Source organism: Jaculus jaculus, chromosome 9, assembly GCF_020740685.1.
Source record: "Jaculus jaculus isolate mJacJac1 chromosome 9, mJacJac1.mat.Y.cur, whole genome shotgun sequence".
NCBI lineage: Eukaryota > Metazoa > Chordata > Mammalia > Rodentia > Dipodidae > Jaculus > Jaculus jaculus.
Window position 1 is genome coordinate 43126376 of NC_059110.1, and position 17073 is coordinate 43143448.

The window sequence follows — 17073 nt, forward strand, 5'->3', positions numbered from 1 at the left end:
GTCAATAAACATAGCAATGAATTAACAGATAGCTCTTGACAGAAGAAACACAAATGAACAATAAAATTTTAAATTCAGGGCTGGAGAGATGACTGAGTGTTTAAGATGTTTGTCTACAAAGCCAAAGGATCCTGGTTTCATTCTCTAGGTCCCACATCAGCCAGATGCACAAGGGGGTGCAAGCATCTGGAGTTGGTTTGCACTGGGTGGAGGCCCTGGCACACCCATTCTCTCTCTCTCAAATAAATAAAATATATTAAAATTTTTTAATTCACCTTTCTTCACATCAAGAAAATGAAATGAAAACTAGATGAAGCCTAGTGTGGTACAGGCCTACTCAGAAGACAAAGGACAATCTGATCTCCATAGCAATTTTCAGACCATAGGGTCTGAAGCCCTTGTCTCAGAAAACCAAAGCAATAACAAAGAAACAACAAAAGCCTATATTTAGGTTCTAGTGCACCCCAGTCTTAAGTGCTTTATCAAGAAAACAAACAACAGGACTGACCAAGGCATTGGACAAAGTAGAACCCTAATGCACTGCTCTTGGAATGCAAACTGGAGTGTATCACAATAGAGATCAGAATGGAGAAAGAAAGAAAGAAAGAAAGAAAGAAAGAAAGAAAGAAAGAAAGAAAGAAAGAAAGAAAGAGAAAGAAAGAAAGAAAGAAAGAAAGAAAGAAAGAAAGAAAAGAAGAGAAAGAAAGAAAGAAAGAAAGAAAGAAAGAAAGAAAGAAAGAAAGAAAGAAAGAAAGAAAGAAAGGAAGGAAGGAAGGAAGAAAGAAAGGAAGGAAGGAAGGAAGGGAAACAAAGACAGAAGGAAAGAAGAAAGAAAACTCTAAAAACAGAAGTGCAATATTCTGTGTATTCACCTGAAATATGCAAAACCAGCACTCCCCAAAGCAGCACATTCCCTGCCAAGTCACTATTCACAGCTGCAGAAATGAAGAGGCAGCCTAGACGTATGAATACAAAGAATGTAACATATATCCACCATGAAATTTTACTCAGATTCAAAGAGTGATTTAAGACATTAGCAATGAAGATGATGGAATTGAAAAACAGGTCGTTTTGTTAAGCAAAGTAAGCCAGACTCAGAAAGACAAACGATATGTTTTCTCTCAAATGCTCAAATGAAGTATCTATGGTGTGTGTGTGTGTGTGTGTGTGTGATAAAAACAGGAAGAGGACAGTATGAGAAGAAAAGGTACAAAGGGTTTTGGAGAGGACTCATGACAGAGTGATAGAACATGTGACGCCAGAGCTGGAGGGGCTTCCTGGGGAGAAAAGGGGGTCAGGAAAAGAGGCCGGAAGGAAAGATGAGGAGAACGTGAGGGGTAAATAAGAACAAAGTATAATGACATATATATATATATATATATATATATATATATATATATATATATATATATATGAAAATGTAACAATATAATCCATATCTTTGTATGTTCACTTAAATAATAATAATGAATCCCTAAAGTAAATGTATATACACATATAAATATATTATTGAATGGAAAAAACTTGATAATGCCTTGAATTAATGAAGTATCTTTATTGGATAATTCCTCACAATTCACTTAAAACTTAAATTAATTTAAGAGTGCTACTAATTAATTAACTTTTATATCTAAAAAGTCTACAGATATAGAACGTGGAAAGTCTCAGGACCCTGTTCACAACTCTTATCTAACTGAATGCAGGTAGCCTCCAGACTTTCTTCTCTCAGTGGACTCAAAGCCCTATGCCTATTTGCATTTTAGGCAAGCTTTATGCTCTTTCTGAAATTTCAGGAACTTTCCATGAGAAAGTTTCCCATCAAGGTGATTGGCAGGCCCATTTTAAATGACTCTTACAGGGCAGGACTTTGGTATATAAAGCATCCTGCTAGGTTGGAGCCTGGTTAGACTTAGGTCTTTCAGAACTAGGCTGAGAACATTATCCATTAATAACCTCCTATGCAGTGATACAGATCCCATTCTTTTGACCAGAGATTAGAGTCCCATTGTTCAAGTTATTGCTTTGGCAAACTGTTGGTAATGATTGAGGGATCTAGCCTTAATATCCTTCATGCTTGCTAATATCCAACTAGCTATTTAAGTTTTTGGCATTCACAATAAGCAATTAAAGCATCCTAATTGCTTTTCTAATAAGAAGGTATAATTTCTATGTGCTTGTCTATCTGATTTCTTTTGTTTTGGATTCTCAAACAAAACTCATGCAGGAATTTAGAAGTCAAGTATGAGCTTCAGAATTTTAGTTTAATTTATTGCCCATCATTTGGAGAATTCTGCAGCCTCTATCAGTGTATTCTTTGTGTTTGTACCAAAACTTTTGACTTCTGTACTATGAGACCCCCTAGAGGGTGTTTTGGCCACAACTGCAGAGTCAGAGGTGCTGTGACCTCTGAATCACCTCAAAAACTGTAGGATTTTTCGACAAGCTCCCTCACAGCGCCTGGCATTAAACCCAGAAACAAGTAGCACAGCTTGGGGCAGGGTGGGGATCAGTTGTGTGGGGAGCTGAACATCAGAGAAGAATTGAGCTGAATGTTCTGGCCGGAGAAAGGTCAGAATCTGGACAAGTGTAAGAACAGCAGGGCCACCCTAACTCTGATGCCAAACATCAGAGCCATGCCAACTGGTGGGTTCCACTTGCTTTTAATTCTGAGTCTACCAAAGGGGCTTTTGTTTCTTATAAACAAGGATGGTACACAAATTAAGCTCTAACAGGTGTAAAAAAGCTTATTTTGTCCTAAGCTAAAACGGTTTTAGACACTATATAAATGGCAAAAAAGGGTTAATAGAAAGATGCTACTCTTTATCCATGTGGGAACACCTGGTCATGGGCGCTAAGCAGAGTTGCACCCCCAAATGCAGTGCCTTCTGCGAATTATTCCCCTTCAAAGTTATTAGCAACATGGTCACTGAGTGTTGCGTACGATAAACATCATTTCAAAACTTGGCATTTGAGTTCAGTCTTGCCAACGTTGAAGTTTCCATCCAAGCAGCTTCATGGGCTGCCTGCCATTTTAAACAGATCCCTAGAGCCGGGGGCCAGCTGCTTCATTAAACTGCATTACCACATTATTCCAAAGGGGAATAAGGATTCCATCATGTAACACTGTGTCCTTTCAACAAAACCTTTGACTGGAGGACTCAACTTTTCCCTCAGGGTAAAGAAAATGAGGAGTTAATATGCTAATTTGCATCTGAGTTCAGCCCCCTTGTTCCGTTGATTTTGTGTTAATTCTCTCAAATATGCTATGCACATGTCAGTCTGCAGTTCTGCTAGTGGAGTGGACAGCCAGCCAGCTGTGTGAGGCGAGCGAGTGAGTGAGCCACTCCCAGAGGCAGCTGTAGAGCCAGTGTTCCCTCAGGGGTCTTTCCAGGCAGGAAGTAAGGGACGGTGCAGTACAATTTCTCTCACAAACGTGTTCCCCAGAGAGTAACTTTACAAGAGGCTTTTACGTTCTCTTTGTCAGGAATTTCTTCTCGGATTTCAGCTTAGTTAATACTGAATCCAAATAAAACTGAGCTACTTGTGGTCTGTTTCTTCCCCTTATTTTGTGAGATATTTAGATTGAATTTAGCATCTCAGAAGCACCCAAAAGAACCATTACACATGAAAAGAAAAGCAAATGTCTAAAGATCCTAAATTAGATTCTCCCCCACATTACTAAACATTTTTTTGAGAAATTATATAAATCTTAAAAAAAATCAGGAAATTGCTAGGAAGCAGTATATATTATACCACACCACACCATTATCCATAGATGAAATTTCACAAGAAATGGATATTTACTTTTCTAATAATATTCTAGAATTTAACAAACACTGATATTATTAACAGCTTCTACTCTAGGACACAAGCAGTGACAAATGTAGGCTGCTGAAATCATAGCATAGCAGTACCCTTAACGATTTCACCTCTGCCAGGGAGGTGGCTCTGTGAAGAAAGTGCTAGCTACTCAAGCGTGAAGACTCAACTTTTGATTCTCAGCACAGACATAAAATTCTGAGTATGGTGGCAGATACCCGTAATCACAGTGCTGAGGAGATGGATCCAGCAGGATCCTTAGGGATTACTGGCTGGCTAATCTAGCTGAATCAGTAAATTCTAGGGTCAATGAGAGACCCTCTCTCAAAGAATAGGTGGAAAGCAACTGAAAAAGACACCTGATCAAGATCTCTGTTCTATTCTTGTGTGTGTGTGAGTGGACATATTTCATCTGCTGGGTGGGCATATACAAACAATTACAATTTTATTACTTATTTGTGAGAACAAAGTAATACATGGTCCCACTGATGTACATAATAACTACAGACAGAAGATTTACTGAAGAGACATGGGGCATGGCCCAGAGATGACAAGTGGCAAATGTGATTGTGGGGATTCAAGGTAGAGGATGCAAGCAAGCAGTAGCAGTGGCAATGCAGACAAGGTGTCCGTGTAGAGCTACAAGTGTTCTGTGAGGACTGGTGTAAAGTCCAACCAGAAATTCCTGGTAGAATCTTTCCTCGTAAAATCCTCAGCACCTGGACAGATGTTTTCTTCCACCTTTTATGTAAACATATGAAAGTTAGGGATAAGATTAAATAAAGTAAGATGACTCAGAGAAGTATTAAACATGTTAACTTAAAAGACCTGAGTGAATGAACAAAAGTAATGAAAAACTGTGTGAGAGATGAGAAAGGTCATTACTGGGTTACAAGTTTGTGTCATTAAAATTATGACGAAAACACAGGGCTAGATTTTAATATTTACCTGACTCACAGCCATTAAATTAAGTTGCCCTCTTTGAAACAATCTGACAACATTTTTGTCTCATTTCATTATTTATGCAAACTTTTAAAATAATTATTTCTGCAAAAGATTAATACAGAATTTAGGTTAATTCATTTCAGATTCAGAGATTATGCTTTTTCCTTTTTTGTCTCGTATTTCTGGAATTCATCCATTATCAAAACTTGGGTCCCTTTATCATATATCATCATACATGACAGCTTTAATTTTTCTAATTGCTTAAAACCTGGGAAAATTCAGATATATTTTATGTATATAGTTAGATCCAAGTTTGATACTAGATTATGCTTACATATTAAATAAAAATAGAAATAAAAAATCCCTAACTATTCTGAAGTTTAAACTGCTACATATGAAAATCCTTATTGCAGTTAAAGAATGTACCATATATGATTTTGACAACAAATCTGTCATGTTATTATTCCATCATTTATATCTCTGATTTACATGAAATGCATTATCTTTTTCTTTCCAGTTACACACAGAGAAAAGGAAAAAGACAAAGAAAAAATAAAAGAGAAAGAAAAACCTGAAAAGAAAGGTATGTGGTTATTCTTTATATGATTATTTATTTATTTGAGAGTGACAGACAGAGACAGAAAGAGGCAGATAGAGATAGACAGAGACTGGGCACACCAGGGCCTCCAGCCATTGTAAACGAACTCCAGATGCATGTGCCCCCTTGTGCATCTGGCTAATGTGGGTCCTGGGGATCTGAGCCTCAAACAGGGATCTTTAGGCTTTTACAGGCAAGTGCTTAACTGCTAAGCCATCTCTCCAGCCCTCTTTGTATAATTTTTAACATTGAACCTTTCCCTTCACTATGAACCTTGAATTTTCCTTTTCAAAAATTTCATGATGTTTGTTTTCTTGCAGTGGAATCTATAAGAAGTAACGCTTGAATTGAAAGTAGTAAAGTCCTGTAGGCAACTAAACTCTGATACCACATTATTTCTCAGAAATATACCAATCTTTTCTCTGGTAGCTTTGAGACTATCTTTGTTAGCAATTAAAATATTACTTGGGAAAATGTTTGTCAATATTTTGAGTAAGATATTTTACTTATTCATTATTTTAACTAGCATATTTTGAATGTCTATGAAAATGACCTCTTTTATTTATTAGTTTGTTAAAAGTAAATATTTATTGGTAAATATAGGTCAGACAATATCATTGGTTAAGTTACAAAGACACATGGTATAATATATTAATTTAATTAATATATAGTCTATCAGCAAAAATTTATGTTATTGTTTAGCCATTTTTACACAGTCATGTTTCACATCCTGGTACTTATAGATTAGAAATGTCTCAGAATTTTCCAAGCCTATAATATTTTCTTCATTCTTTAAAAAATCTGAATGCATTTGAATCAGGATATTTTCTTCCATCATATCTAAACTTTTTTTAAAATTTGTAAGCAAGTCTGTTTTTGTTTATTTATTTATTTATTTAATTTTGGTTTTCTGAGGTAGGGTTTCACTCTAGCCCAGGCTGACCTGGAATTCACTAGGCAGTCTCAGGGTGGCCTCAAACTCATGGCAATCCTCCTACCTCTGCCTCCCAAGTGCTGGGATTAAAGGCGTGAACCACCATGCCCCGCTGCAAGTCAGTTTTAATATGAGTTTTAGTGCTGCATAATTTTTTATCTCAGAATATTTACATTCCTTACACATCTATGATAATTGTGTGTGTGTGTGTGTGTGTGTGTGTGAGAGAGAGAGAGAGAGAGAGAGAGAGAGAGAGAGAGAGACAGGGAGAGAGAGATTTGGCTATATAAATCTCTTAGTATAACATTATTTTCAAAAGTTTCCATCATCTTATTTTGTAGTCAGCATAAGAATTTATATTAGCTTGAATTGACAGGTGCAAAGATATTAATAAGCACGCATGTGTGTACATAGGTTTGGGAGTTGGTATGTTAGTAGATGTTAATATTTTTGGTAGTATTTCTACTTTTGAACCTTCACCAAATACTAATATAACAGCTGCTCATATTTTTCTTAAGTTTAAAAAAGTGTTCCATGATTTGACTTTTATTTTATTGCATTAAAAATCCATTGCCTTGCAGTATGAGAAGTAAGATTTTAATTTACTTTTTGTTATTATTTGAGCCAAACATCTTTCAATTATTTCAGGAGTTGTGTGCAACCATAGTGTGCACACCTTGCTGACTTTTTTTGCTTTAATACTCCACTTAGTTGAGTATAGTAGAATGGCTATGACATTTATGAATCAGAGCAGTTGAAACCTGCTTCAATATTACTTATTACATATTCATGCTTGAATATTTGAATTAAATAATTCCTCTTTTATTAATATTTACCTAGTAATTATTTCCATAAATTTTAATACAGCCACTATCATTGTCATAGAAACAGGTGTCTTTTTCTCATATGCCAGAAATTTGAACACCAGGTCTGTGTACTCTGAATAAAGGATGTGATTTGATGTTTCATTTGAATTGCCAACCATCATTATTCACACTTTATTTTTTAATTATAAGTAACTAAGAATTGTTTTTACCTTTAAGTTATGATCATATCAAATTTATTTAAAATTAAAATCAAAAATAATTTTTTTCCTAAGTGTTCTATTGCATATGCTAATTAAAAGATATTTGGATTTTAAGATTCATTCTCATGAGTCTCCATGAACTTGTATAACTTGTGCCCTGCTTATCCTAGTATAGTGCCCCTTGTGATATCATTGGGCAAAGTGAACAGCCCCAAATGGTTGTGGCAGGGCTATTAAGGCAGGCCCAGCCCCTGGAGAAGGCACTTGATTTCAAGCAGCTCAGAACCTATCAGGGTCCTGTGTTCTTGAGCTGAGTATTGCACGTTGAGACTGCTGAGAAGATTTCATGGTTTCTCCAAGATTCTGCGAGTTTTTCTTTTAAATAAATTACCTCTTATTGCATGCTCTGATCTTATAAAAAATAAGATTACTTCTGCTTAATACTCAGGAGGCTAGGAAATCTGAGAGCTGAAGACAGTGTTGTATCAGCTTCTGATCTGAATCTTTTAGCTGTATCAGAACATAACAGATGGCAAAGAGAATCAAGAAGCCAAACCTTCCCAGTGCAGCAGCCCATTCACATATGAATGAACATATCCCAGAACTGTTTCATATCTATAGGAATGACATGAAACTGATCAGGAACTGAACTTTTCCCATGATGCTATATTTCTTGACATTCTATTTCTTTTATAAGTTAACTTGATGTATAACAGTATTTTTAAATACTCGAAAAATGGATAAATTTTAGGCATTAAATAAGCTACTTATATAAGTTTATGGTTTAATTTGAAATACAAGTATATGATGCAGAGGCAGAGGAGATATCTGTCAGTAAAATAATTTCTTGGCAAGCATCAGCATCTAAGCTTGTTCCTTAGAATTCAGATGAATAAGTCAAGCATAGTAGTGTATGCTTGTAATCCCATTACTGAAAAGGCATAGCCCAGGAGCACATTGGCCAGCCAGTCTAAACCAGGTTCAGATCAATGCATCCAGTCTCAACAAAACAGTCCCCCCCCCCCTCCTAAGAAAAGAAACAAAGGAGGACAGTTCATTAGAAATGACACCCATGGTTGTTCTCTGCTACTCACTGCACACACGCACGTACACCTCCACATGCATGTACCCCCCATACATGCACATGCACAAAGATAAAATACACACCCAAAAGATGTATGCACTATATTACTTCTCATAACACCTAGACACTAACTATTGAGATAAAAGATGTTATCACTGTAGGTTAAGACAAATTAGTTCATCCTACTTATCTTAAATAAACAAAGAGAAGATATAACTCCTCTAATATTATTTAGAATATTGTAAATTAATGTTTAACCTAAGTTCTGGAGATTTGAATTCCCAGGCCCCCTCAGGCCCTCATGCTAGTGCATGTGCTCAGTTAAAGACTGAGAAATCTCTTCAGGCCTTTTAATCAGTTTTGAATGGCATAATTCACTATTATACTCACTTATAGATGTTACCCTTTAGGGAATATTTAGAAAAACTGTGCTTGTCAAAATGACATTGGAATAAGAAAAATGACATTGAGTAGGTAAGAACCAGAAAGGCTAAACATATTTTTTCCAGGATGAGGAATTTCTCTTCCTTAAATGTCAATTGTGTTCATGTTGAATAATATTTTGGTTAATCAAGTCTTCATTCCCGTTTTAAATATTGCTTATTATTAATCCTAAAGATAAAAACATACCTGTCATGAAGATAAAAAAATACTTAAAAAATTTCTCTCTCCAGCCAGGCCTGGTGTTGCATGCCTTTAATCTCAGCACTTGGGAGCAGAGGCAGAGGCAGGAGGATTGCCACGATTTCAAGGCCATTCTGAGACTACATAGTGAATTCCAGGTCAGCCTGGACCAGAGTGAGACCCTATCTAGAAAAACAAAACAAAACAAACAAACAAACAAACATTGCTCTCTCTAGTTTTTCTTCACTATAATATTTATATTGTATTAGTGGACTTAAAATAAAGGGTGATTCCTGCTAAGTCTTAATGCTATGTTTTCACTGGATTATACATAGTTATCATGTTGGCAAGTGTACTTCTGAATTAGAGTGATCACTGTCAAAAATCTTCAAAGTGGGGCTGGAGAGATGGCTTAGTGGTTAAGCACTTGCCTGTGAAGCCTAAGGACCCTGGTCCAAGGCTTGATTCCCCAGGACCCATGTTAGCCAGATGCACAAGGGGCACATGCATCTGGAGTTCATTTGCAGTGGCTGGAGGCCCTGGCATGCCCATTCTCTCTCTCTCTCTCTCTCTCTCTTTCTCTCTCCTCCCTCCCTCCCTCCCTCTCTCCCTCTTTCTCTTTCTGTCTGTTGCTCTTAAATAAATAAATAAAAATAAATAATTTTTTTAAATCTTCAAAGTATTATGTGATTTAGGTGATTGCAAAGCTAGAGGCAAAAGAAAACTTTGTTTCAAAATATATTGAAAGCATATACTAATGTAAGCTTTCTGTTTAAGCAACTCACAAGGAAAAACTTGAGAAAAAAGAAAAATCAGAGGCAAAGACAATGGCAAAAGGTAACATTTTATGTATTGTTTTCACAACTCAATTATTTTTCCTTTGAAAATTTACATTGTGAGTAATATGTGGATATTTATAAGCATTTGGAATTTTATTTACATAAATATTATAAAGGATAATAAAGTGAAATACATAATTTCATAATATTAGAGGAAAATGAAGATGACCATCACTTATGATTGGTAGACATTTGGCTCCTATGCCCTTTATCCCTTGACATCAACCCCATCATTCCCTTATACTAGTTGGTAAAAAGAAATTTGCAGAGGTAATGAAGTTTGATGAAAATAGGAAAATTTCCATAACTTATACATCAAGATCAATGAACTATGACAAAGAATTTCAAAGGAGAGAGAAGCTGGGCATAGTGGCTCTATCTGAGTTTGAGGGCAATCAGAGCTACAAAGTTTCAGGCCTAGGTGGGCTATCATGAAATCGTACCTCAAAAATCAACCAATCACACACACACAAAAACACAGTTATGATTCACCAGAAAGAAAAGAACATTTTTGAGATGTGAGATCTTTTCTTCTTTGGCTAATATGAAAAAATGCAGACAAAATGTAATAAAGAAATGGATACTGCTTTTATGTTGAATAAGTGTGGAAGCCAGTACTCCACTAAGAAACTCAGTCTTATAGATGCTTAATTTTAGACTTCTGAGTCCTGAGACCCCAGTGAAGGCAGGCAACAACACTGGAATCATGGAAACTGGGAGACATATTGGTATTATTTTAAGCAACTTCCATTAATTAAAGTGTCTTCAAGAGTCCCTATTCTTTCAACAGAAGAAGTACTTATAGGTAGTCATTGTGTAAAACACTATCACAAAAAGTCGTGGGCATAAAGCTGACACATTGTGTCTGTAAGTCAAGAATCTGGCATGGCCTCATTCAGCCTTCTGCTTCAAAATCTAACTGAGGTGTTCACCAGGGCTGCTACATCATCTGAAATTCATCTGGGAAAAGTTTCTTCCAACTTCATTTACCTAGCTGTTGGCAAGATTCAGTGGTTTTTTGAATGAAGGCCTTAGCTCCCTTCCCTCACTGGCTGGTGGGAACCCTCAGTTTCATGTTACACAATTCACACTAATATGAAAGCTGAGCATTTAACCCATCAACAACAAAAGCCAGTTAATTTGACAGAAATTACAATCATTTATGGATCAGTCTCATTTAAGCACCTTGGACAAATACTTTTGTTTTGTTTTTCAAGGGAGAGTCTCACTCTGGTCCAGGATGACCTGGAATTAACTATATAACTATATAACTCAGAGTGGCCTTGAACTCTCTGCAATCCTACTACCTCTGCCTCCTGAGTGCTGGGACTGAAGGCGTGCGCCACCATGCCCGGCTAACAAATACTTTTGGTTAACTCATTTCTAGGCCAATGGTGCATTTTCACAAATACCAGAAAGTAGGGATCCTTAGAGTCTGCCTGCTAAAGATACTTCCCATTTGCATACATTTTTTTCTGGGTATGTAGATGTAAATAACACACACACACACACACACACACACACACTCATACACACATAAACTAGACATATGGTTTTAAGTTTTTATTTAATATTTGTATTTAGACAATTTTAGTGTACTAGTTTCTTTATTCATTGCTGTGAACAAATACATGTGGAAAATAAGCAGTGTAAGGAAAACAAGGTTTATGCTGCCTTATTACTCAAAGGGATTCAGCCAACGATGGCAGGAAAGGCATGGCAGCCGGAGCCCAGTGGCCACCTTACAACCCTGGGTAGGGTCAGGAAACAGAGGGCAAATAGGAGTACTGGCCTATAAAATCCTGAAGCCCATTCCCAGTGGCCTACTTCCTCCAATAAGGTTCCCAAATCGTCTCAAAAAGTGCCACCAGCTGAGGATCAAGTGTTCTAACTTATAAGCCTAGGAGGGACATTTTACCTCTGAACCAACCATAGCAGTTATGACTGGGAATGCAGAGGAAGTGTTCCTTATAGATTGTTTAGAATTCTAGAAAAATATGATAATATTAAAAAGGTGTAAGCTAAAGTGATGTCATTCAGGTTAGAAATAATGAGGAACTCCTTCAGAAAGACATGACCAGTGTCAAAGTGAACTGCTCTATGGAAGACCTTTAATTTCTAGTGGCACTGTTGTGGACACAGTGGTTTTTGTTTGTATCTTTTGTCTTTTGCTCTGCTTAAAATAAAGATTGACCTAGGGCAATAGTTGTCTAGGCTACCTCAGAACCTTCCTCTGAGGGACAGTGGACATTTCCTTAATATTTCATGCAAGGTACATGTGTTGGAATTTCTGTGCACTTTGTCTATTTCTGTAGTTCACAAAAAATTTAGAACAAGAAAGCAGACAGGAATAGAAGAAGTTGAGTGGAGTAAGACTAAGCTGGACCAGCCTGTCTAATGTGTGTGGAAATAACATCCTTCAGAAATCTATAGCCTGAGGATCTGGGAGGTTACTCTTCTCAGATCACTTTGTTTGTTCTGTATATACTTCAATCAGAGCTCTTATGCCTTAAGATTTACTTTGGGATGCAATTTCTATAGGTTAACATTAGCAAGCTGCAATGATCATGGTAAGGATTTTAAATCTATGTTCATCACATACAAAATCAGTATGACAGAAAAATTATACATTAAAATCTGGGTAAATACTGGAGAAAATCAAAAGAGCTCTAGAAATGCAAAGTATATATATTTATTATAAGAAACTTATCTAGTGATTTTCCATGGATAAAAGGTGTAGTAGACAGCTTCACATTCACTGAGATGAACTCCTAAACCAGGCACAGCTATGGAGAAAGGGATATTTCTTGAAGCTGACAGATCCAGGGGAAATTCTACAATGGCAGAAGAAGCTGGCCTGCTTTCACAGGTCAAAGCAGAGAGAGAAGCCACAAGCCACAAGCCAAAAGCCACACAGCACACTTCAAGAACTCCAGGCAGAACTGGGCACTTCACACATATTGGGATTGGAATTTCAAACCCACTACCACACCTCCTCCAGCCAGGTGGCTGCAGACCCAGGCTAAAAACTAATAAAACCCTGAATATGTTGGGGGCCATCTATTCAAACTAACACAAAAGGTTTCTTTTCTCATTATGTTGCCTATGCCCTCAGCCACTGCAGAAGAGGAGGCAACTCTATTTTTGTTCTATTTGTAGCAAGAAAATTGAGCTACAGGGAAGTTAAGCAATTTATAGTTCCTTAATGAGTGATAAATGAAACTTGTTATTTCTAGCCTTTTAACTGCAGAATGTTAGCATGTTTATTGGATAACATTTTCCCTGTCTTGGTTTCTGACAATTATCTTGATTCTGATATACTTGCTAATATTAATTTTAAACCTGGATGTTGATACTTGACATTTAATTAAAGAATTTTTCCATTTGACAAATGAAAGGCAGAATTCTTTCTAAGTACAACTGGATTATTTGATTATATGCAGGTATTTACTTGTTCTTCCTAATGAAATTCTAAGTGCAAAGGTATTCAAAACCTTTTTGGTGGAAATCAGTAAACTTTTTTTTTTTCACAAAGCTTGTGAATTTCTACACAGTTTGATTAAAAACAGTGAAGTTGGGTATTGCTTAACTTTCACATGTATTCTTTATAGTGCATGGTTCTCATCCATTTTTTCCTAATATAAGACAAAGTCACCTGTTTTAAGGATATGACAATAAAAGAAGATTAAAAATTTATACTGAAAATCAATTAAAATATGGTTGTCATGTGTTGCAGTATCTCTAATAAAAAATTTCTTTTTCCTATCTAAAAATTAATGACATTAAAAATAGATCTGAATTTCTGTGCATAGTAAAATTCAAAAAATAAAGGTAAAATCGTTTGTACCTTCCAAGAAGCAGGTAGATGGCATTTCAAATATCAAATATTATAATTTCACATGAAAAAGTATGAACAGAAACAATGGACAAATTTCCCAAGATCTGATCTTTTTTCTAAAAATTTCTGTTTACATATGTAATGTAAGCATCAATGTATGGTACACATGAATCATCCGTGGCGAAACATTTGTTATCTTTGAGAAATATGACAAATTCAGTATTAATTATATTTTTCCTTAAAAGCACTTTGTTATACAGAAGGAGTGATTAAAAATGAATAGTACAGCTCCATTCCTCAAGTTTCTTTTAGTCTGGTAGAAGAGATAGGTGAAAATTTATATAAGCAAAGATATGCAATAGTGAGGAGTAAAGTGTGTGCTTGAATAAAAGTCCTGGCAAATAGAAACTCAGGAGTAGGAATAAGTAATTCCAATTATAATGCCAGTTTGCATGTGAATTGAATACAGTGAAACTTAGATAAATGGAATTCACTGGAATATAGGGACTAAAGTCTGACAATGTTTGACATGTGGGAAAATCATGATTTTTTTTAAAGGAAGTAGTATAATGGAAAAAAAAACATTTTTTTGGAAATATATGTAAGAATAGAGGCAGAAGAATGATGCCAGATAGCACAGGTTTTTAAATGCTAAACCATCTCTTTAGGCTGTTACATTTCACTGATTTTTAAAGCCCCAACAAGAAAATGAGACCAGGCCAGTATAGGTTGCCTGGAAGGAAATTTTAGGTACTATGAGTGTGAGGTACTGTTTCCCACACTAGTGGAACTTTATTTCCAGAGAGACACCAATAAACATTTGAGTCATGGTCTGGAATGATTATTTGCAGTTATTTTATTTTCAGCCATGGAAAAAAACTAGTTTTTAATTCTAAGAAGATATCTCATTCCCCAAAGTGCTTGAGTGCAAGTATGAGAACATGAATTCAATCTTAAGGACCAACATTAAAAAAATAAAGCAAGGTATGATGGTGCACACTTGTGATTCCAGCGAAGCACTGGCCAGACAGCCTGGCCTAATTAAGCAAGTTTCATGCCAGCATGTGTCTATATCTCAAAAAGATAGATGGCCTTCCTAAGGAATGACCTATGACTATGTCCTCTGGAGTCCACATGCAAGTGCACACACTTGTGCACACACCTGTGCAAATGTGTGCATGCTCTCCACATATATACACACACAAATTTTTATAAATCTATGAGATTGCTATAGAGCAAAAGGAAAGAGCAGAAACTTGCAAATATTTATAAATAGTTCTGCTTTTTAAGAAGCAGAAGAAAATTCTATTAATATAATCACAAAATCCTTAATAGCAGTATGAATTTAAAACAGATAATTTTAGGCTTTGGATAATGCAGATATATAATATCACTCTGAAGAATCTCTCACTTCACTTTATCTTTGAGGAATTCCTTGATTAAGGAACTTATTCTTCCTTCCACAACTCATTTCATGATGAGAACATGTGCACCCCTTGTGCGTCTGGCTTGCGTGAAACCTGGGGATTTGAACCTGGGTCCTTTCGCTTTAGAGTCAAATGCTGTAACCCCTAAGCCATTTCCTAGTTCCGAAGCCACTTCCTAGTTCCCGAGAATGACTTCTAAAGCTTAATGTAGTATCATTTTGTTGAGAAGTCTCCCAACAGCATGCTGGTAGATACTGGTAGAGTTCATTAAATGCTGTATAGACAGTGATTCTGATTTTGTAAGCAAATTTCCATTCGAAATAGCATTCTTACCGCTATTCTTACACAGACTTCTTGGGTTATTCCTATAAAATTAAGAAATTAGATCATATTATTTTCATCAAATTATTTAACCAGAATGACCACAAATCCCCCAGAATTATATATTGGCAAATGACAGATCCTAATGTAGTAGCTGCCTCACATGGTGTTTCCTTGTCATGTGTGGCCCTGTGCATCGAAAATGTGTGATATGCATCATCTATTGCTGATGAGTTCATAAATCTGAACTAGGTTATTACATATTTTTATAGAATAATGGAATTATTTTCATGTTTATTTAAATTTATAGTAATAACTGCAATCCAATTTCATCTTCCAAAATACAAATGTCTATAATATCAAATTAATACGCATAGTATATATTCATATATCTTTCCTTGGTAGCTTTTCCTATTTCACAAGACATATGTAAGGGGTGAAAATAACACCAAAATTATTATCAGTGACTGGGGCTAAGCAGGAATGAGTATCCATCTGCTCTCTCAGCCTTTGGAAAAACAGATCATTAGAGAAGGTGTTTCTCAGTTATCCTCTAGAGCAGTTGTTGATGTATTCTATTAGTCAATACTGGGGAAGATTAGTTTTCATTTTCATTTCAGGTAATTTTCTTCTTAAAATTATTGCATGAGGTACTGGAATTTCTTAAATTCTTGCAGTTACTGAGTACATTTCAAAAGAGGATACTTTCTGTGGGCTTTTTTTAAATTTATTTTTTATTAATTAGTTTTGTACTCAGTGAATACAGTCAAGTTAGTACCATTGTTAGGCTTATCCATGTCCTACCTCCTCCCCTTGGTCCCTCCTTGTAGAGATATGTGGGTCATGCATTGTGGAGTTAGCCCACAGTTATGGGTAGGAGAAATATCTCTGAGTATCATGACCTAAGGTGTGGCTCTGACATTCTTTCCGCCCCCTCTTCCACAAAATTTCCCTGAGCCATGTTGGGTTCATTTTAAGTCTGCTTCATTGATGAGGTGTTAGGGGCCTCTGGGTCTTTGGATTTCTGATTTGGTAGGAGTTGATTTTTCTTTGTGCTAATCTCCTTCACCCTTGTGCTGATACCTGGTTCACCAAGAAAATAGCAACCTTGCTTGTTTCGCCACTTTTTCTTACTTTTAGCTGTGACCCTTTTGAGGTATGATGGAGTGGTTCTCTCCTTAGGATCTGTGCTTATCTGAAAAAGAGAAGCAGATTCTCCAAAAGAGAGTAAAGTTAGCACCAGACAAATGGGATAACCCTTATTTTTTTATATATAGAGAAATTAATAGCTGTAGGCCCTCTTGTAGCCCACGATTGTTGGCAGCTTGATAATGGAGAGTGGGCTCATGTATGGATATGGTTCTGACTTGTTTCCCAGCACTAGCTATGGGTACCTTTCCACTAAGGGGATCAGTTAGCCAAATCAAGAACAGTTGGTTTCCTACCATGACTGTGCACCACTATTGCACTTGTGTGAGCATCAGGACAGGTTAATTGCTGATAAGTAGGTTAGACCATGAGTTGCTTGAAAGAGACTAGGGTAAAAGTGACCAACTTCTGTGGGCTTTTTATTATGGAAGTTTTCTTTACTGAGCATGTTTAATGTATATATAGATA

General features: G+C 36.2%; 1 protein-coding gene across 1 annotated transcript in view; it reads left to right on the forward strand.

Moving 5' to 3' along the window:
* Trdn (triadin) overlaps positions 1-17073 on the forward strand; it is a 444085-nt gene that overhangs the window by 119333 nt on the left and 307679 nt on the right. Inside the window, exons 7-8 of the mRNA XM_045159783.1 lie at positions 5282-5347; positions 9809-9868. Coding sequence (XP_045015718.1) covers positions 5282-5347; positions 9809-9868 — 126 coding nt within the window. The remainder of the gene's footprint in view (positions 1-5281; positions 5348-9808; positions 9869-17073) is intronic.